The 23,357-nt window shown below is 43.5% G+C and overlaps 1 protein-coding gene across 2 annotated transcripts in view; it reads left to right on the forward strand.

Annotated features, from left to right (window-relative positions):
- Window positions 1–23,357, forward strand: part of SYT1 (synaptotagmin 1) — a 520,808-nt gene that overhangs the window by 391,422 nt on the left and 106,029 nt on the right. The window contains exons 6-8 of one of the 2 annotated variants that reach the window (XM_075932323.1): window positions 2,740–2,853; window positions 5,749–5,916; window positions 9,813–9,980. In XM_075932323.1, coding sequence (XP_075788438.1) covers window positions 2,740–2,853; window positions 5,749–5,916; window positions 9,813–9,980 — 450 coding nt within the window. Of the gene's footprint in view, window positions 1–2,730; window positions 2,854–5,748; window positions 5,917–9,812; window positions 9,981–23,357 lie in introns of both variants that reach the window. The other variant, XM_075932321.1, reaches the window with a different exon arrangement.

The raw sequence follows: 23,357 nt of genomic DNA on the forward strand, positions 1-23,357 counted from the left end.
ATTCACGTCAGATTGCAAGTTAATTATAGTACTGTACAATTCTGAATCTGACTATTAGTTGGCAATTGTTTCTTGACAAATTAATGCTTTTGCTTGCAGTGTTCCTATCTGAATCACCGGTGCTCACCTCCTAGTCCATTTACAATGGATTAAGGAGTTCGATGGTTTTTGCTGAGAACTCAAGTTGTAATGCATGAGTTTTTCTGAGCACTGGTGTGATGACACAGAGATGCGGTGAATCACAGTCCCAGGGCAGGGGACAGGGTGGAGATTGAGTTAGGATGCTAAGAAGAACAGGCTTTTATTAAAGCTGTCTCATACTGCTCCTTTCACCTCTGCTCTCCCCATCAATGACTCCCTACTCAAACCACTTTGGTTTAGTTCTTGTCTGCCCCTTGTCTGATTCGGTGTCCCTCCCAAACTATCTGTCTCTGACTAGCTTCTCCCCACCCAATCTCAGCAGTGCATGGAGACAAGGTACTCCACTATAAGGAAGGGCCGGGTAGCATAGCAGTGGAGCCCCTTCCCTTCTAGCATGATGGACTAAATTTAAGTGACAGCGCATAAACTTTTGTTCCCAATCCTGGGCTCTGCTCCATGAGATTTCATGAAGTCAGCATGAAAATGTGAACCAGGGTTCAAGGCCTGAGTGTCACAACTCAGGATACGTCTACACTATACCGCTTTTAGCAAAAGAGCTGTGTCAACACTCGCTAAAAGTCAGGCGGCATAAACAGTCCTCATTTTTGCCACCAAAAATCTTCCATCCTCATGAGCAGTGTTGAACAAAGCACTGTTTACACTCATACTTGCCTTGGCAAAGCTTTTTTCATTTGGGGTCGGGGGTTTAAGTACTCCTGAAGGACAAAAGCTTTGTCACTCAATTATCAGTGTAGACAAAGCCTCAGATGTGACACTGGTAGTCTGGCTTTTGCAGCCAATATTTCTTTAGCAACTAGTACCAATTGTAGGTATAGCCTTTACCTTCTTTGTGCCTGGACCTCAAGTATATACATCTACCTGGAATTTTGTTTCCTAACAAATGATGTCTATTAGTTCTAACCATCTAATCATGACTGGAAAAACAAAAACAAACAAGTGGCTCTCTCACGGTCTTGTACTCTATGCATTTTGTTAACAATGAGTAATTTGAGCTCTTTTGAATATAATCAAAGCTTTGTACTTTATGCCACTTTCTTGATAAAATTGATATATATAACAATATGTATTCATATAATCTACTGAAGCAAACATGCCAACTTTCTCTAGGTAAAAGAACACTCTCGGATTTTTAGGAAAATATTTAGCATTTTACCCTCCAGAAATCTTAGTCCAATAGTTCATGGGGGGAAGGGAGGGTGTTTCTATTTTTTTCTTCCTATATTTTCTTTCAATGAGTCCCTCCTTTTTACAGTTCAGATGCAGGCAGATATTCAATATGTTCATTAAAGAGATTATTAATTAAAAAAACAAAGATTGTTGAAACAAGGTCTTACTAGTTCACTTTCTGAGCTAAAGCAGTTAGGGCTTTCAATAAAGAGGGGCATTGAGATATAAGGGCCCGATCTTCTTCACATGGAAATAAAAAAAACTAAACTCCCATTTGTTTCAACAGAAGTAAGATCAGTATATGGTATCTTTATGCCTCTTACTGACTTTGGGTAAGTTACTGAAATTGTAGGAGTTTTTGGAGCTCTCCCTGAAAGGTACATACAAGAGTATAAAACTGAGATGAATTAAGTATTCTCATGTCAATTCCTGATAAGTATATAGTGTTTTGCTCTTTACCCTGGCTTTCTGGATATTATTTTCATGCTTATGAGATAATATTAGTCATTTTATTGCCATTGGCCCCATCACTTAGTTCTCCCTCAGACAAATGTTTGCTGGGGGGGCACTTTTAATATGCTTTAATAATAGTATGAATTCTTTAGCAAAAGAATACTTCTGCTTTCTGGTACAGTTTAGAATGATGGTTACAAATTGTATTTTTCTTCTGTGTAGAATCTGGTGCTGTTTTATATAATAGACAAAATTATATTTCTCTCTAAATTTACTAAAATCAGTGCCCGCATAAATCAGTTTGGATCAGCCTAGCTTGGTATAAAAAATGAATAAAAGGACGATGGGACTATTGTGGTGGCCTTTTTTATGAACATGCATTTGCTAGTGGCATGGTGATACCTTTTGCTTCCATATTCATCCTAAATAAAAACATCATGTCAAATGTAGGAAGAACTCAACCACAACACTGTCTTTTCCCCAGAAGTAAGCCTACAGAAACACATGGCTCTGCTGCAAATAATTCACAGCATGCACAGCTAGATTTGACATTGCTGAGATCTTTTTAAGATGAATGAATGTGACTTTGCTTATTTGATAGCATGTTTGTCTACACTTGCCTCTTTAAGAAGCAATGTGATTAGAGCAGACTTATTAAAATATCAAGTTGACTTTTTTTTTCTGTTTTCAGACTTAGTAACAGTGTTTGCTGGCTATGTCCCAAGAAGCTTTCTTCCTACTTCCATTGCTTCCCTGCTGCTTGCTGATTTTTTAAAAAAGTTTTCTTGTGCAACCTGAATACTATAAATATATGTAAATAGCATATATGGATTTGTGCCATCATGCTTGCTTTTAATGGCTTTGTAATAGATTTGAGGACAGAGTATCTATTTTAGCTTAGGGCTAAGGAGCTACTCAGATTTATTATGTTTCTTTTCTTGTTTGCAGGCCCTTAAGGATGATGATGCTGAGACTGGGCTGACTGATGGGGAAGATAAAGAAGAACCCAAAGAAGAGGAAAAACTAGGGAAAATCCAATACTCTTTGGATTATGACTTCCAGAACAACCAGGTGTGGAACAGACAACCTGTGATACATTGCTGAGCGGGTGAAAGGAGACTGCAAAAATACAGACATGAAGAATAGATACTTTGAAAGCATTCTGGCTTGTACTGAAGAAAATTAGAAAGCAAGCCTGAAGCTTTATGAAACAATTCCTTCTCCATTTGTGTTTAATACATTTTAAGGGTACACTGCACTTCTAATCAAACTTTCTGCCAAAGCTTTTTATAATGATGGTTATTATTATTTATTGACTCTTTGTATACAGTATCACCTGGAAGGTCCAACCCAGATTGGGCCCCATTGTGCAAGGCAGTCTAAATAGACAGGACAAACAAAATGTGGGTGGGAAAATGGAAGCACAGGAAGGCGCAGCAGCGCATGCATAATCTCACAGCAGGTTAATTGTACAGTGAGGAATCATCTCCTGACTTCCAATTAAATGGTGTATACTCCCCAGATCATGTCAACTAACTTCTAACTGCCGCTGCTTCTGCTTTTCAAAGCAAGAAGCAAAAAGAATTCTAAAGCCTTTCAATTGCCTGTGGATGAAGGAAGTTTTTCCTCAACTCCCCAAGCAAACACTTTAGTCAGAATTCTCGGTGCCATAGTTCACTACCTGGACAGTCTTCATCCCTTGAGATCTGTAGGAAACTTTAGAATCTTCAGAAGGCAAAATAACTAATGGAGGGAAGAAAAGCTGGAAATCTTTTGTGATAAATAAGTCTGAATTCCCATAGAAGATGAAAATAAACGATCTTTGTGAATTTTATTAAAGGAAATACCACGTTGATTTTGAGAACTAAATTTTCCAAAACCAAAATAGAATGTGATAAAAACTATGTATTTATTTTCCCCACACCACATCTTTGATCGTGCACTGTATTTAATTAAGGTATGAAATTGTATTTGTGGTGGATTCCTATTTTACTCTGCTGCCCCAAGATTAAAATTCCCTGCTGAGCTCTTCGGATTAGATGTTCATGCTGTGATGGTGCAGCACAGCTGCATGGAGCTGGAAACTAGAACCCCGATTACCATATGGTGTATTCGGCTGGGTTAAAAATGGGGACAAACTGACCAAAATACTCTCTCAAGCATAATGTTTCTGTTATAGAATGAGACTTTTAAAATAGAAGTGAATTCCTTTTCCACTGAAAGTCATACATTCATTTTTCTCTCTTTGATGTAAAAGATTTGAAGTAGATCCTGAATCCATCCATATATTTATGAACTCTTAAGCATGTAGAATTGCAATGAGAGAGAGAAAGGGAAAAAGTACTGAGTAGGGGTAAAAGAGGAAATGCTTCACTCTGAGAATTTAAAACAGGCAAAAATAGATTCCACTTTTAAGAATATGTGAGAATAGATAATTGCTTGAGCTCCAGTTTCTAAAGTTTAAATAACTGGTCCGTGTGAACAAAGAGTATTTTTAGGTACAAGCACTGAGTTAGAAGAATCTGCCTATATTTCCAAGTTTTGCTCAACATTTTCCATGTAATCTTACATAAGTCATTTAGGCCCAGCGTTTTAAGGGATTTAGGCATTGCTGCATGCAGTTTTGCAATGCCTTACTAATTAAGAACCTAAATCCCATTTTCAAAAACTTTGAAAGTTGATGGGACTTAGGCTTCTGTGTTCCTAAATCTCTTTTGAAAGTGAGATTTATGCTCCTAAATCATTAGGCATTGGAATGTAGTGTAAAAGTGGCTAAATATTCTAAAATTGATGCCATAAAGACTCTTTGTTTAATTCCCTGCCTTTAAAATGAGCTTAATAATACTGCCTTGTCTATGCTATCCATTAAGAATGTAAGAGTTTCAGTGCAGCGACTGTCTTTTACTACCTGTATGTCAGTGCCTAGCAGAGTGTCTGATCTCGATTGGTTCCCTGGGGATTGCTGTAATACAAGTAATAATAATCTTGGGCTTTAGAGCGGGACAGCCATCCTTCTGTGGCTGGGAAAAATTGATACTGTGGATAAAATTATCTAACATGCCTAGGACCCAGATTTTTAAAGATGTTTAGGCATTGCTGTGCTCAGTGTAGTAACACCTAATTGATTGAGAAATCTGTCACATTTTGAAAAGGGATTTAGGCACCAAAGTGCTTAAATCCCTTTGAAAATTAGACCTACATCAATGAGCACAGCAATGCCTAAATACTGTAAAAAAATCTGAGCCACAATGCCTTCAGTATCTCAATCCTACTTTCGTAAGTGACTTAAGATACTTAGAACCTAATCCTCATTGACTTGCAGTCACTTATATGTCTTTAAAATATTTATTGTTTAGCATGTAAGACTCATGTTTGTATAGTGAAATAAACATGAAATATGGAGAATGCAAGATCCACTTGTTTCTATGAACATTCTACCCCACACCAAAGACCTGCCTTTAGCCTTGATTCTTTTTTTAGACAGTTTGGAGGTAGTTTGAGAATACAAATTTCACAGTCAAAATTGCACATTCATGATTGTTAAACAATGTATTTCCTAATCACAATGTCCTACACAGAAAATTAATGCACAAGGAGCTGTAGCAAGCGGGAAGTTACTTGATTGTAGTCTTTTTGGAAAAAATGAATTTCATATTTAGCTGTAATCAGCTGCCCTTATAAAACCTCTTTTCTGCTTAAAAACACACTTGCTAGAGACTCTTCCTTCCAAAATTGGTTTTGTGCACTCTGTATCTTTGCTTTATTTGCCTTTTGTGCAGTGGTTTTTGAAATGGTGATAGTTGTTTTTGCTTGTTTGTTTTTCTTTTAAAGCACAACAATGAGCAAAAAAAAAAGAAGAGAAACAAAAGTAGAAATGACAGAAAAATCTCCATTTTGACTCCATATTTCTTTTCATAAATGCCTCTTCAATATTCCATTTTTTTCTCTCTCTTTCTCGCCTTTCAGCTTTTGGTAGGGATTATTCAGGCAGCTGAACTGCCTGCTTTAGATATGGGTGGAACATCTGATCCCTATGTGAAAGTTTTTCTGCTGCCTGATAAGAAGAAGAAATATGAAACAAAAGTCCACAGGAAGACCCTCAACCCTGTCTTCAATGAGCAATTTACGTTCAAGGTATTCCTTTGATAATTACTTGGAACTTTGGTTTTTTTTGTTCATTATAGCTACTTAAAACTCATCTCACGCTCAGTTACAGAACTGCACATCTCTTAGTTGCTGACCTGAGGCACAGCATATATTTCTGTGGCAGAAACCTTTGAGATTCAGTCTTATGATGAAAAATTAAGTCACATTGGACCACATCCTTTGAGGGTGTAATTAGACTTAGCTTAATTGTAGTGAGTGAAGTTCTGCCCACTAGTCTAACTTGGGATCTGGCCTCTACTTTATACTTGGAGACTACTATAGTAAAGTAACAAAACAGGATGACACTTTGACAAAGGTATGTGTAAATTTCACTATTCATGAAATGTGTTTATACTAATCCTTTTTTCCCTTCCAAAATAAATTAAAACATTAGCAAGGCATATGGATAATGGGAACAAGTAAGAGTTCAGTCTTGCTAGGTTTTCGTGTATCTTGATGCTACTTTGAATAAGCAGAGAAATCATGACCCCATCTTACAGGACAAGTACTAAATAAATGTAGTTAAGGGTTTGATTGTAAAATGTCAGCAGCACTATTAATAGTGACTTAGAGAAATTCTAGCCATACTGAAAGTCCAGTTAAATATAATAATGAAGTATTAGGGAATATATTTCAAAGGGATTTTCTTAATGCATGTCTTACTTCTATCACTTTAGGCTCTTCCATGTATATGTTCAGTCTTCTAATGACAGCTCCAGTTTGAGACCAGGAACAATAAAAGACTCAGGCTATGCAATCACTCAACAAGAAAGATATCCCTAGAGGTCACAACCACTACTGCATACATAAGTCTGTTTTTCCCCTTGAAGATGTTCGTAAAAATAATCCTTTTTAAGGATCTTTCTTTATTGAGCTTTCCTATGAGAGTATTTAAAAAAAAAACCAGAGCTATAAATTACAGATCCCAGGGTAGCATAAGCAAGAAACACCAAACAAATCTGTCATCTAACAGGAAGACACAGTGAATAAATCAAAACACTCACTCCATAGACAGATAATGTCCACTTATTTTAAGTCAAAGCTTAAATGGTCACATTTTGTTACACAGCAGAAAGTATATGCTGAAATCTTTTGCCTAACAAGCTGTGACTGAGGTGTTTAGGTGCACCACAACACAGTACTGAGAAGGGGCTGGATCCTGCAGTCTTTATCCAAGCAAAACTGATGGTGGTTTTGCCTGAATAAGGACTGTAGGCACAAGATCTGTGGTATAGTTGCTTTGCTGTCTGCAACATCAGTAGTTTGTCTGCATGGCTGCATACAGGCATTGCTTTGCGGTACTTCAAGACAAGATGATTTTATCTTGATTTCACTGCTTTGAAGGATAAAAGCAGCTGTTCTTTGGGATACCCACTGTTTAAAACATTCTAAATTCTAAATTAACACATTTATTATCATAAATATTATGATGCAAAAAAATTAACCTATGCAGCTACAACTTGCTCAGAATGCATGGAAAAGGGAATCCAGCTGAACTGGATTTATTCCTTTAGCATCTAAAGGTAAAGTGCTGTGGAATTTAAAGGGTTGCCTCTGAGGAAAACCCCAGAAAGGATTTCTTGGTAGTGTCAGGTGGCAAAACTTCCCAGAAAAAGAGAAATGTGCAATCTCTGTGTTTTCTGGGCTGCTGACTTGTGTCTTAGTCAGTGGAAGTTTTGCCACTGATTTCACTTGGGACACAATTTCTTCCTTTGTATTGAACATGGAGCAGGGCTGACAGTATAGCATGGAACATCTGAAAATAATATTGTTGACAATATGCTGGGCTTGTCAAATGCCACCATTTTCTTGAACACAACAGAAAGAAAGTCAGAACACCAAAAATGAGGTTTAACTAGGTTTCAGTTTTATAAGGCTACGTCTAGACTGCAAGCCTCTTTCAAAAGTATCCTTCGAAAAAGAGCATCTAGCCTACAACCAATACTTTTGAAAAAGCAAGCTGCTTTTTCAAAATAGAGCACCCAGGCAGTCTGGATATGCCTGACTTTTTTCGAAAGAGCACTTTCAAAAAAGGCATTCTTCCTTGTAAAACAAGGTTTTCCACGGTCGAAAAAACTGCCACGTTCTTTTGATTTACTTTTGAAAGAACGTGACAGCAGTTTAGATGCAGGAGAAATTTTTTTGAAAAAAGGCCACTTTTTTCGAAAAAAACCTGTAGTCTAGACATACCTTTAATGGGTAACACACCTGGAAGCTAACAATCACAAGTACCTGCTGCAGTCTGTAGCCACTTGGTGGAGGACTTTTCTCTCACACACTCCATTTACCTGGTCCTAGCAACATTGTTGTCCTCTTGCACAAGGACTAAGGTAGGTGAGAGGGAGTCTCCCTACTGCACCAGACATTAAAAGCCCCAAGTCTGTTCCCTGTCTTCTTTTGGGGATGCCTTCTTTTAAACCATTTCCAATTCTGTTTATCAGAGAACAATATCTCCTATTAAATGAGTACCTGCAGTGGGAAGGTGCCAAGTTACAACATCTTGAATTTTACAACCTAACTACCCATCAAGTCCCTGGGCTATGGAGAGAAAGGTTAAAACCTTTCTCTGCAACAGCCAATCTGAAAATGAGGGGGGAAACCAGCTTCCAAAAGGTGACTAATGCAAAGCTTGGAGCAAGTCTGCATTAAGGAATTTTATTTTAATATTGCCATAAAGACTAATGTTTCTTAGTGTATGTCTAAACCTGCTACCCCATTTAAAAGGTGCTTCTTACAAAACTAATTTACAATATTAAACATATATTTTACTGTTGTGTATGCATACAATGTTAATGCACAGGCTGTTCCCACTGAAGTTATCATAGATTTTAACGGAGGCAGGATCAGGTCCTTAACTTGAAACAATCTGTATAACTGTTCTAAATACTGTACAATAAAAGGTTAAATATCATAGGCTAAGTCAATATTTTAAAAATCAAGTGAAAGCCAAATAGTCCCACAATATTTGAAGACCAAGAACTTAAACAAACTAGAACATTTGAATGTTCATATGGCCAAATATTGCAGTATGGTATGGCTTCCCTTTTTTATACAGACAATTACTAGAGAAATGTGTACTGAAGCGTATGGCAATCATTTATACTAGCAAAATGTAGAGAATTTATTAAAATTGACCAAGCCTTCAGTGCACATTCAAACAATTTTTAATTAGGCTTTTCTAGTCACCTACTCAAGTGTAGCTTACCTGAACTGCATCGCTTACCCTGAATATTAAAAATGCGTCTAATAAACATCTAACCCAGAGCATCTGTCCCATACCCATTAGAACAGCTGGAGAATTAGTCAGGACTTGGCCTACTGCCTACTGCCTCGGCAATTTCTAACCAAACACTGTGTCTTGGAAGGAACCTTAGTATCTATTGCATGAAAGGTATAATGTTGAAAAATTATACCTGGCTAAGTCATAAATAGTTGACCTGTAAGAAGACAGTTTAGTCTCTTATTACCTAGTGTCAGAGGCAGTAAGTCAATACTGTAGTTTCTCATCAGTCTCTGGGCTACTCTTTTCTGAGTGTTGACAGTATGATTTATTGGCAAAAACCATATAGTATTAAAAGCTCACATAACTTTGGGGCAAATAATTGGCATCCAGTTTCAGTTTCACCACACACAAAATAAAATTTGAGGACAGAGGGCAAAAACTGGGGAGTGATAAGTGAGCTGCCACATTGTTCTACTGAGTGCTGTATACTGGTCTTGGGAAACAGTGCATCAGGTGACAACAAAAATATATACCTCGCAATTTTCCCCCAGTTCAATTTACACAAGATGACAGCTGATAAACCAAAGAAATTGATTTGCATTTCAGTGAACCCATCTTTATTGTCTTAGATAGAGAGTTTGTCATTTTTTCTTCTTTATAGGTGCCGTACTCTGAGCTGGGTGGGAAAACCTTAGTGATGGCAGTATATGACTTTGATCGTTTCTCCAAGCATGATATCATTGGGGAATATAAGGTGGCCATGAACACAGTGGACTTTGGCCATGTGACTGAGGAGTGGCGGGATTTGCAAAGTGCTGAGAAGGAAGAGGTAAGAAAATCTATTGTTGGTTTTATTTGATTTTATTTGCCACATTTTCATTCGCTGGAATAACAGTCAAACTAATAAATGGGAACCGACTTGTAGCAAGAAACATTTCTCAAATTAGCCTGATAAACTTTTCCACAGCATGAGGCAACAAAACCATCTTGTAAATGTGTATTATCATAAGAAGATTTTCATGGTGCATTATACTTTGTATTATACCTACTTCCAGTCATTTCTGATGCTTTAAGCACTATGTTGTGGGATAGACTTAAAAAGTCTGACCTTTCCTCTTGAGTGGGGGCAGTTTGCACACACAACTTTTTCACATTAGTTTTTACTTGAATAGTGAGAGTGGTATTCCTCTGCAGTTAAGATGTTTAATAACTAAATTCTGCATTCTACAGTGTTATCGTACCAACATATCTACATTTTGCTTATCATGTGAACATTTTTTCTTAAATTTTACATTATGTTCTATTTTGATTGTCAAGTAATAAATAGCTTTCTGTCTGTAATATGCAGAATGTACAGCATGTTTCAGTTTTCTGGCGAGGCTAGAATGAATCTGAGTCTGACTTCCTTATTGTTTAGTTTAGCTAATAAATTGTTCTAGTGTCCAACCTAGTTTTCTATGCATAAAATCCTTCCTCAATTCATGTGAAGAAAAACTGAATAGTAGTTGTGAAACATATACTGGTTTAAATTTTCTTCCTTCCCTCTTTATATCTTCATCACCTGAAACTTCTCAGAGCTTCCGCGATGCATTTCACAGTCTGCCATTTCTGTGTTAGCTTTTGACGACTGCATCTGCCAACAATTTTCTGTTTTTCTGGTATATTCTCATTTGAAAGTCACTGCTGCATTTAGATTTTTTTCAGTGGCATCTTCTTGGTCATCACAACTTTTGTGGGTTTTTCTTACTAAAAAGGATGTGATATCAGTAGACATCTATTGTGGCATGTTTCTATCCTACTCTTAAAGCAAAAGTAGAAGTATGCAAATCGTATTACCTCTAACAGGGTCTGATCCTGGTAACTCTTCCATGAAGTTTGTACTCAGGACAGTCAGAAAATGTTAAACCGTGGTGTATTTGATCCCTCCAATATTCATTGTCATGAATTCCAAAGAATTGGATTTTTACTTCACTTTCTTGTGATTTCTATTTTGTCACAATAAAAACTATTGTGAGACACTCTTGTTGTCTCACACCACCGCATCTCAAAAAGCAGAAAATGCAGCCAAATAATGTACAAAAAGTATTTGAACTGTTGCCTCTTCAACAAAAATTTAACCTTTTAAACAAACTATTACTCTCATGTGCAGACAGCCAGTAAAATACTGCAGGTTAGTGCTGAATTTAGCTTGTAATATGACAGATAACAGTCTGTTGAACATGTACTTTTCATGTTCGCAGTGATATTTGACTTAGTCCCTTTGTTCTTTGGTAAAGTTCACACACTGCTAATACAAAATGATGTTAAGGTTGCTTCAGACAGATATTCTACAGGGCATGTTTCCTCTATCAGTCAAAGACTTGTACAATAGACTTCTAACTTGACTGGAGGCTGACTTTTTATTAAAGGCAAAGCTAATTAATTAAAAACATACTGTGTTCCTTGGGAGAGGTTAATAGATATTATCATCCATGTAAAGTACATTGCGGACCTCATTTTCAAAAGGGCAAAAGGCTAGGGCTGCATGTAATGCACTTTTTTTGTGCATAGAGTGACCACAATTGCACTGAAATATGTGGTATTTATATATGCACATGGAAGTTAGACATCTAACTGGCCATTTGCACATATAGTTACTGTGAGCATTGTGCTAACTTAGAGATCCCTTCACTGGTTCCCATCAGGTCACATTTAAGTTTTTTGCCTCCCCCACAGCTTCTGTGGATGGCAGGAGCATTCTGTCTCCCTCAAGCCCCTCTGGCAATTGGGAACCTTCTGTCTCCTCCAGGCCTCCCCTGGCCAGGAGGGACCTTCTGTCTCCCTCCACCCCAACTGCCAGAGGGGACTTCTGTGTCCCCCTGACTGCCAGGGGTCTTCTCCACTCCAGCAGTGCAGCCAAAGGCTGGGAGGGAGGAATTTGGGGCAGATGGGCTACTTACCAGGTCTGGTAGCTGGCAAGATGGTGAAGCTCCAGCCAGCTGGCTCCCCTCTTGGTGGTGCAGCTAGCCCCACTGGTCTCTCTTTAACATAGCTCTCTCCTGTGGGCTTACTGTCCTTAGTGACCGCTCTCAATATCATGTCCCTGTTCTCTGTGCCCCTCTCTTTCCATGTTATGGAAAACAGTCCCATTCCCAGCACTTCCCATTTTCTTGTCACAACCAATCCCTGACCTTGCTTTTAAGTTAAGCTTTTAAGTTAAGCCTCTTGCAACATTGTCCTTCCCTTATCCTCCTCTCTTCCATTGTGGTTTGATTCTGCACAGTGCTGAAGACACTTGAAAGGTTTTTAAGGCCCAGCTTGACAAGGCCCTGCCCGGGATGCTTTGAGCAAGGGTTTGAACTAGGTGACCTCCTGAGGTCTCCGCCAACCTTAATTTTCTATGATTCTAAGATACTGACAGAGTATCTTCATTCCCATCAGTGGGCTGAGAGTGCCTACTTTGTTGCAGAATCAAGCCCTTAATGGAAAGTTATTTGTCAACATGCAATTTCCTAAGCCATCCCACCAAAGAGCATGCCCAGTTTGGTAGGTGAAGCCCCATGTTCAGCATCGCCAGAGCCAGGAAGAGGACAGCACAGGGTATGAGAGGGAAGCCCTGCCTGCACATAGACATGCTCATCAGCAATGGCAAGAGCCAATGGGCTAGAGCAAGGAATGAGACCCAGCCACACAGGACAGGAACCACTGGGTGGCTCAACACCCCCCACCTCCAGAATGTGTTCCTTGGATGTCTATGCCGTTAGGATAAACAACCCCAATAATGTACCTTTCCCCCATCCTCCCTGTATTTGTCTCACTCTTTGTTCATCATATTCACTCACCAAAGGCAGTTTCAAACTTAATTGTAAGGTCTTTGGTTCTACCATACATTTGTATGCCACCAAGCATGACATTGAACTGATCCTGATTGGTGTTTCTGGATGCTATCGCAATATGAAAAACAAATAAAGATAACAGCTACTATGCATGGATATCAGATATGCAATTGTGCATAGCTCAGGACTTCTGTCCCTTTGAAAATCAGTTCCCTAATCTCAAACACATACATCAAAAGGCCAAATCATTCCAATTTCCAATTCATTTTAAGATTAACTCTATTGTTTATTGTTGCCTAATCACTCATAGGCTATATTCCAGATGTCATACATACAGAGGAGAATTTTCATTGTGTATAATCTGGTTTGGTTTGGTTTGTTTTCCAACTGTTATTAGTGTGTGGCTATTTCCCTTTGTCATGGAAAAATTTCCTACTGTTTAAAAATGTGTTGCCTTCTGGGTGATTGAATCCAAGCACTAAATTCATTCCCACAATAAATGGAGTAAGTTTCCAATTTCTTTTTTTTTTTAATCTCTGACTCTGTGCTACATCTATTCATGTGAGTTTCCAATAAACGTGGAAAATTATCATTGTTTAGGTTAGCTGAATACTCCCATTTGCTTAGTTTTCCTAGTGTTAGAGCAGTTGTTATTTTGACAATACACAGTACTGTGCACAACAGCACAATACAAAGTTATGACTGCACCTATGGTAGTTGTGGTGGTTTTGTTGTTGTCATTAATTATTCTAAGCTCATTTCTTGTAGACATCATGGGAAAAGTAAGATTTTAGGAGCAATTTGAATGAGAGAAGGGTTGTTTTGCAAACTATGATGCATTTGATAGTTAAGCTATTTCATTCAATAGACTCAGACTGTACTTCCACCTTGCCTCCCCCTTCTTCTTTCTCACACCGAGGACAGACTTATACAAACCTCCAGAGATCGAAAGAGAAGAGTTCTTTGTTTAAGAATATTGGATTTTGTGCCGTTCTTAGTAGATGTCTGAAAGATGAGCCTTGTACACCATCTCCTCAGAATAGATGTTTTTTATTCTCCATTTAGCTTCAAAGGACTTAATCAGATGAAGATAATAATGCTATAGTGATTGCATAATCTTTTTTTAAAACATTCACTAATCTAAAATCACTTACAGGTTCTTTACTAACCAGTGTGTGCAACAAGCAGTGCAAAAGAAACCGTTTTGTGTTATATATTGTGTTTTGCAAATAAATGTTTCACAATGTGCCTTTCTTATAGCACTGCATAATGTTTTCAAATGTAGTCAGAAATAAGAGGTAAGCTGGCCTGCAAGGAACACGCCGGAAGGCATCTGAATGTAGTCATATAGGAAAGATGTTTTTGAATTGTGTTGTTAAAAGTGTCAGTGTGAGACTTTACCTCCTGGACATCCACGGGTCCCTTTCACCAGGTAGGGGGGGGAATTAGCATGTAGAGGTTTCCTCTGTCTATGAAATCGTGGTGAAGAAACAACCCTCTCTTCCAGCTCCCAGCATTTGAGTGAGATCAGTGACAAACTCTACCCCAGCCCTCTCTCACTGCAGCTGCTTGGGGTTGGGCCCAGGTGAGAAGCACCTGTCCAAGGCGACTGCAGCTACAGTGGGCACAGACAGGGAAAGGGTGCATGTCCCCTGTCCGAGGTAGGTCCAGGTTCATCTGTTCCCTATATTCTCTGGCCAGAGTGGGGAATGCAGCAAACTGTGCACTTCCCCTGGCTCCCTGGCAATGGGAAACAGCCAGCAACAGCCAATGTCCCTGTATGAATTGGGGGTGTGGCTTCAGGCCCCCTCCCCCTTCCCTCTAGCTCTTCCTAAGGGGTGCCTGGGGATAAGAGGCTCAGGGCTGTGTCAGTCCTGGATGGAAGGGGGCACCCAAGCCAGCCCCTTTCACCTTTTCTGTATGGTTTTATGAGAAGCAACCCCATTCTGGGCACATCCCATTTTCCTGGCACAGCCAAACCCTTACCTTGGTTTAACTTATGATAAGAGCTGTATACCAAATTAGGTGGTGCTTGCTCTGACCATTTAGGAGGAGTTCTTGAACAAACAGACAGACTCATGCACAGACAGACAAACTCTTAAATATATAGTAGATATCATGTAATTTATTTGCTTACAATCTCAGTTAGGCTTTTTGGGTCCTAACAATTTGTCAGTAAGTGGAATTATAAATAAATTGGCAATTAAGTATATGTGAAGTCAGGTGCTGAAATGCTCTTAATGTTTTAAATTATGACCCTGAAGTAAGATGTATTCCAAAATGCGTTAATGGCAGTCATGAGCAATCAATTTGCAAGAGTCACCTCAGTGACCTCAATCAACTTTAGCATGAAGATCCTGTTTTATCGCCCTTACATGGAATTCAGTTGTTGCACATAATAACACATACATTTTAATGAACAGCACAATCATAGAGGAGAAAAGCATCTGATGAGCAGTTAGCCTCCTTTTTGCCCACAGAAGCTCTTCTGTGCTTCTCAGTCTCCTCCTAAAAGTGTCTCAGATGAAGTCAGAGGGTGAGGATTTAATGAGATATTAGAACTTTCCTTTTACTCTCATGACCCAGCCAAATTTGAATGCCATCCTTTCCAATCTCCCTTGGAAAAGGAAGATTAATAAGTTAGTGTTGCTAAAGCCCTTGAAAGATAAAAGTATATAAGGATTTGTTATGCCCTATGCAAAATATGAAGAACAGAGATGTTCTTTTCAATGATTGCCTGATACTGGACAGTCCATTTTGCATGAATTACATGCCCTGAATCCATTTTACATTCTACTCTTGTTACCTTTGTGCATAATTGCTGCTGATATATGACACTCTTCAGGTTCACATGACCGGAAGAGTGGAATTGATGGAAGGACTGTTTTCCTGCACCAAATATTATGTAAAATTTTGGGCAGAGAATGTAGGGGGAAAGTTCAGAAATGGGTCAGAAATGGAAGGGAGTGTGGACTATCATAGCAGAGATAAATGAGGGAAAAGGCAGAAGTGGAGGGCAAAATCAAAACAGTATCTTAGATAAAAGAAGTCTGGGAAATAAGCAGGAAGAATTTGAAGTGCTAATGAATAAACACAACTATGACATAGTTGATGGAATAATACATATTTTTGGAATATTGGTAAAGAAGGGTACAGCTTACTCAGGAAAGATAGGCAGGGGGAAAAGGGAGGAGGTATTGCCTTATATATTAAAAATATATACACTTGGACTGAGATTGAGATGGACATAGGAGACAGACTTGTTAGTTATTCATACCCTGAGGGTACATCTACACAGCAACATTATTTTGAAATAACTAACATTATTTCAAAATAACTTAGGGTATGTCTACACTACAAAGTTAATTCGAACTAACAGACGTTAGTTCGAATTAACTTTGATAGGCGCTACACTAGCGCTCCGCTAGTTCAAACTTAATTCGAACTAGCGGAGCGCTTAGTTCGAACTAGGTAAACCTCATTTTACAAGGACTAACGCCTAGTTCGAACTTACTAGTTCGAACTAAGGGCTGTGTAGCCCTTTAGTTCGAACTAGTGGGAGGCTAGCCCTTCCCAGGTTCCCCCTGGTGGCCTCTCTGGGCACAACCAGGAAAACTCCTCTCCTCTCCCACAGCCCCGGGCCCTTAAAGGGGTAGACTCTGGCCAGATGGCACTATGCAGAAACAACCCTGCCAGCAGTCTCTGCCCCTGACCCAGTAGCCACAGGATGAGCCAGGCAGCCAGTGGCAGTGACGTGTCCCCCGCCCAGTCCCCCAGCACCCAGGAGCCAGCCAGGGGCCGTAGACGGCGCGTGGCCTCCTGGACCAGTGCGGAGGTCATGGACCTCATTGAGATTTGGGGGCAGGCCCCCAATCTCCATGATCTCCACACTAGGAGGAGGAACGCGGCCGCCATGGCCCGAAAGGGACACAGGCGCACCCAGGAGCAGGTGCACCTGAAAGTCAAGCAGCTGCGTCAGGCGTACGCCAGGGCCACCAGGGGTAGCACCACAGCAGGGGCTGCCACCTGCCCCTATTTCCCTGCCCTCAACTGACTCTTGGGGGGCGGGGCGGTCCGTGCCAGCCCGGGGGACAGCGAGCCGGGACCGGAGGGCCCTGACCCGGGCACACCGGAGGGGCCACCGCAGGATGTCCCAGCACCGGATTCGGCAGAGTCGTCCAGGGAGACCGTACCGGGTAAGTAGTTTGAATTCAGTAGTTCGGGGGAGGGGGAGGCAGGAGGGAGACCAGAGACCACGCGCACGGGCCATGCTTTCCACGGATCATGCAGACACCTGTGCACGTGCGAGCACGTGCCATGCCACCCTTGGGCAGATGCCTCCAGCTGCGTAACACCCAGGGGCCATGGCCCAATAGGCACATGCTTGTGCGAAGAGACCTGACATGCTCCTGACCCCGGGGGCAGGACCCAGCAGGATGCTTTCCCTTCACGTGTCCCCTCTACACGGAGGCAGGGGATATCTCCCCTTCCCCCCCACTGCCCTGGCCACACTATACATGGCACAGGGACATGGGTGTGGTCTTGGGGCAGCTCCCAGTCCCGGGGAGAGCCAGACATCCTGACCATGGCCTCTGTACAAGCACAGCAGCTCTGACAGTGCAGGACACGGTCACCCTCACGTTGCGGGGTGGGGGAGAGGGCTGGGCATCATCCTCTGCGTCCCCAGGGAGAACTGACCACTTCTCTTCTTTCTCTACAGCTGCACCAGCTGCTCGTGCAGGGCGCGCCACCCCACCCGGGACAAGCCCCCTCCCCTCTCCCACCCTCTCTCTTCCCCTCTCCCACCTCCTTTTCCCAGTCTCCCCGAGTTTTGTGGAATAAAGAGAGTTTCTATTTTTGAACACGTGTCCTTTATTTTGTACATCAGGAAGAGGGGCTAGGGAGGGGTAAGTGGAAGGAGGTGATGGAGGAATGGGGTACGAGCCCCTGATGGGGAGGACTGGGGTGGCTCTGCGGGCTCCTCAGGGTGGAAGCTCTCCTGCAGCCCTCCAATTGACCCCCCCGGATGGCAGACTGCGGCAAGTGCAGACGGGCTGATGGCCGAGTGCTGTGATGTGCCCAGTGTCTGTCCGGGGTGGGGGTCGGGTCCCTTTAAGCACAGCCCTCGGCTAGCCTGAGACAGCCGCTCCACGCTCTAAGTCCTCATCTGATGCCCTGCCAGCACTGCTTCCGGCCAGCCTTAACCTCAGTTCAGGGTCCACTCAGTGTGGACATGCTAGTTTGAATTAGCAAAAAGCTAATTCAAACTAGTTTTTAAATCTAGAGGCACTAATTCGAATTAGCTTAGTTCGAATTAACTAATTTACTAAGTTAGTTCGAATTAGTGCTGTAATGTAGACATACCCTTAGTCCATGTCTACACAGCAGGCAGCTATTTCTAAATAATGTCAAAATACTGTCAAGCTGAAGGATTTCTTATTCCGACTTCTGTTGTATGAGGAATAAGGGAAGTCAGAGGACGAGTGCTCTATTTTGAAATAAGTGCTGTGCAGATTCTCCCAATTTTTTGAAATAAGGTATTTTGAAATAAGCTACACAAGTGATGTAGCTCAATTAGGGTACGTCTACACTACAACGTTAATTCGAACTAAGCTAATTCGAACTAACAGATCCAGACTAAATAACTAGTTCGAATTAGCATTTTGCTAATTCGAACTAGCATGTCCACATTAAGTGGACCCTGAACCGGGCTTAAGGATGGCCGGAAGCAGTGCCGGCATGGCATCAGAGGAGGAGATGCTGTCTCAGGCTAGCCGAGGGCTGTGCTTAAAGGGACCCGACCCCCACCCCGGACAGACAGTTCTCAGGGGTGCCCCGCTTGCAAAGCAGTCCTGGCTTGGAGTGCCCGGAGTGCCCACACTCAGCACATCACAGCACTTGGCCATCAGCCCAGCTGCACTTGCCACAGGCTGCCATCTGGGGAGAAGGGGTAATCGGGGGGCTGCAGGAGAGCTTCCACCCCGAGGAGCCTGCAGAGCCACCCCAGTCCTCCCCATCGGGGGCTCGTACCCCATTCCACCCTCACCTCCTTCCACTTACCCTTCCCTAGCCCCCCTTCCTGATGTACAAAATAAAGGATACGTGTGGTCAAAAATATAAACTCTCTTTACTGAACAAAACTGGGGGAAACTGGGAAAAGGAGGTGGGAGAGGGGAAGGAAGAGGTTGGGAGAGGGGAGGGGGAAAACTGGGAGGAGGGAGCTGGAAGGGGGAAGCAAGGGAAAGTAGGGGGTGGGGAAACACAAGGATCGGGGTGGGGGTCTCACCGGGCCAACTGCCTCCCAGCACAGCGAGGGAGGGGGCCTCGGCATCCCTGGGGGATGGGGTGGAGGGTGCGGAGGTTGAGGTGGGGGGTGTAGACATTGAGGAAGAGGGTGTGAGGGTCGAGGAGGAAGAGGTGGGAGGGGGGCAGGAGTGGGAGGAGGGACAGCAGTTGGGGGGGCAGCAGGCGCAGGACCAGCACAGGGCACCATGCTCTGCCGCAGGAGCTGCAGGTTTGTGCTCAGCCCTCGGACCTCAGCCAGCAGCTCGTGGCGGAGCTGCAGGTCTTCCCACATCCACGCCTCCAGTGTGCGGTGCACGGCTCGCAGGGCCCCCAGGTGCTGGTCCCAATACTCCTGCTCCGTGGTGGTGGTCCGGAGCAGGCCACGGGTGCGGGATCATGTCCCGGGCGGGGTGGTGCGCCCTGCACGAGCAGCTGGTGCAGCTGTAGAGAAAGAAGAGAAGTGGTCAGTTCTCCCTGGGGACGCAGAGGATGATGCCCAGCCCCCTCCCCCACCTCGCAACGTGAGGGTGACCGTTTCCTGCACCGTCAGAGCCGCTGTGCTTGTACAGAGGCCATGGTCAGGATGTCTGGCTCTCCCCAGGACTGGGAGCTGCCCCAAGACCACACCCATGTCCCTGTGCCATGTATAGTGTGGCCGGGGCGGCGGGGGGGAGGGGGACATCTCCCCGCCTCCGTGTAGAGGGGACATGTGAAGGGAAAGCATCCTGCTGGGTCCCGCCCCGGGGTCAGGAGCATGTCAGGTCTCTTTTCACAAGCATGTGCCTATTGGGCCATGGCCCCTGGGTGTCACGCAGCTGGAGCCACCTGCCCAAGGGTGGCATGGCACATGCTCGCACGTGCACAGGTGTCTGCGTGATCCGTGGAAGGCCTGGCCCACGCGTGTGGTCTGTGTTCTCCCTCCTGCCTCCCCCCCCCCCCCCCCCCCGAACTACTTAATTCGAACTACTTACCCGGTACGGTCTCCCTGGATACTGGGACATCCTGCGGTGGCCCCTCCAGTGTGCCCGGGTCAGGGCCCTCTGGTCCCAGCTCGCTGCCTCCTGGGCTGGTGCGGACCGCCCTGCCCCCCAAGAGTTGGTGGAGGGCGGGGAAGTAGGGGCAGGTGTCATCCCCTGCAGCGGCACCGCCCCTGGTGGCGCTGGCGTACACCTGCCGCAGCTGCTTAACTTTAATGCGCACCTGCTCCCGGGAGCTCCTGTGTCCCTTGCGGGCCATGGCAGTCTCTATGAGGCCGTAGACCTCTGTGAGTTCCTCCTCCTAGATCTTGGAGATTGGGGGCCTGCCCCCAAATCTCAATGAGGTCCATGACCTCCGCACTAGTCCAGGGGGCTGCATGCCGTCTATGGCCCCTGGCTGGCCCCTGGGTGCTCAGGGACTGGGCAGGGGACGGCTCGCTGCCACTGGCTGCCTGGCTCATGGTGGGGCCACTCGGTCAGGGGCAGACACTGGTGGCAGGGCTGTCTATCTCCAGTGCCGTCTGGCCATAGTCTACCCCTTTAAGGACCCGGGGCTGGGGGAGAGGAGAAGAGTTTTCCTGGTTGTGCCCAGAGAGGCCACCAGGGGGAACCTGGGAAGGGCTAGCCTCCCACTAGTTCGAATTAAGGGTCTACACAGCCTTTAATTCAAACTAGTAAGTTCGAACTAGGCTTAATCCTCATGGAATGAGGATTACCTAGTTCGAACTAAGCACTCCGTTAGTTCGAATTAAATTCGAACTAACGAAGCGCTAGTGTAGCGCCTATGAAAGTTAGTTCGAACTAACATCCGTTAGTTCGAACTAACTTTGTAGTGTAGACATACCCAAAGTGTAGTTTATTTCAAGTTGGGCCCTGCTGCACAGACGCACCCTAAGAAAGTTTAGGGCATTTATACAAAGAATAAATTATTTTACCAGTCATTTTCTGTTCTATAAGGGTATGTCTACACAGCAAAGTTATTTCAAAATAACAGTCGTTATTTTGAAATAACTTTCCTAGCGTCTACACAGCCAAACCACTATCTCAAAATTAAATCAAAGTAGCAGAAGGCTTATTTCTAAATTAGTAAACCTCATTCCATGAGGAATAGCACCAATTTTTAAATTGCTATTTCGAAATAAGTGCTGTGTAGATGCTTATTTCAAAATAGGGGGCCTCCAGCCCTTCCCAGTCTGCCCTGCTGGCCACTCTAGGCACAACCAGGAAAACTCCTCTCCTTCCCCCCCTCCCCAGATCCCTTAAAGGGGTTGATTCTGGCCACAGTGCCTGTGCCAGCCCCAAGCCTGCCAGCCCAGAGCCAGCAGTCACTGCCCTTGACCCAGTGGCCCCAAAACATGAGCCAGCAAGCCACTGGCAGACAGCCCTCCCCTGCTCCCCAGGAGCAGTCTGCCAGCTCCCAGGAGTCTGCCAGGGCCCAGAGAAGGCGGGCGCCTTCCTGCTCTAGGGTGGAGATCATGGACCTTATTCAGGTTTGGGGGGAAGCCCCCAACATCCATGATCTCCGCACTAAAAGGGAGAACGTGGCTGTCTATGGCAGGATAGCTGCCAGCCTGGCCACCAAAGGCCACAAGCAAACCCAGGAGCAGGTTAGCATGAAAGTCAAGTTGGTCCGGTGAGACCCCCTGCCCTGAATTTCCCCTCCCGCTTCTTCCCCTTTCTTCCCCCTTCCAGCTCCCTCCTCCCAGGTTTCCCTCTCCCCTCATGCACCCTCTCTCCTCCCCTCTCCCACCTCCTTTCCCCAGTCTCACCAGAGCTTCATCCCCCCCCCCTCAGTTTTGTTAAATAAAGAGAGTTTGTGTTCATGAAAATACATGTATTTTATTTGACATCAGGAAGGGGGGTTAGGGAGGAGTAAGTGGAAGGTTGTGAGGGAGGAATGAGGCACAAGCTCCCAGTGGGGCAGACCAGGGAGGCTCTTATTGCTCCTCAGTGTGGAAGCTCTCCTGCAGGGCTTCCTGGATACTGACAGCCCCCTGATGGACCTCCCAGATGGCAGCCTGCAGAAAGTACAGCCAGGCTCGCATCAACACGTGCAAGAGAAGCACCAGAGTGCCCAGGGGCAGCTCTGGCTCCATGTTGCACAGTGCTGTGGTGTCCCAAGTGAGGGCAACCAGAGCACGCAGAGACAAAATGCTTTGCTGTCTCTCATCAAGGATGGCAAGCAAGCAGGGAAACCTGAGAACCGGCTGTCCGGGAGGGTCCCTTTAAGCACAGGCCTCAGATAGCTTCAGGCAGCAGCCACACAAGGTAACTCCTGACCTGATGCCCTGCCGGACCTGGTTCCGGCCGGCCTGAATTACAATTCAGTGTCCACTCAATGTGGACGCTCTATTTCAAAATGCATTTAGTGTGTAGATGCGTTATTTCGAAATAAGCTATTTCGAAATAACTATTTCAAAATTAGATATTTTGAATTAAGGCTGTAGTGTAGACATACCCTAAAAGATGGTCAGATGGCCAAATAGGCCTGTTCCATCTCTAATAATAACGTTTGGTTCTCTCATAGCTCTGTAGATAGTGCTTTACAAAGCAAAGTATCATTAGCCCTATGGAGATGCCAAACTGTTAACAACTGATGTTTTCATTTAACTGAATATGAAAATGAACTTCTGTGTTTTCAACCCTTGTGTTTAATTATATATTTAAAATTATTTTACATTTTATTTAATTGTCAAGGAGCTACAGATTTTTGTATTATCAATGCACCAAGCTGTGTCAGAGCATTTCCCGGCAGGGAGCTGGCAGAAAGCAAGCGGACAGTTGGAGCTTTTGGAACCTAGGAGGCAGATTAAGGTTTGTGGGAAAAACATCTTAGCTGGATGTTCACATCACCAGCAGTTAATTAGTTGCTGTTTACCAGGAAATTTACACCATGAAATGTTATGGCTTCAGAGATAACACCCCACTGAGATGAATGGCAGGATTAACACCACTTGGAAGTATTGTTTCAGTATCTGTGGAATTATATATTTCCTTCAGGGCCCCTCACTATCAAGCTGTTGGTAATTCGATTACCCACCTTCCTTGAAGTAGCATCCTCTTTTAGTACTCCCTCTCTGGAAAGGAAGGTACATATGGTGGTCATGGGTGTTTTTATTTCATAAATGA

The sequence above is a fragment of the Pelodiscus sinensis genome, chromosome 1 (assembly GCF_049634645.1).
Source record: "Pelodiscus sinensis isolate JC-2024 chromosome 1, ASM4963464v1, whole genome shotgun sequence".
Taxonomy (NCBI): Eukaryota; Metazoa; Chordata; order Testudines; family Trionychidae; genus Pelodiscus; species Pelodiscus sinensis.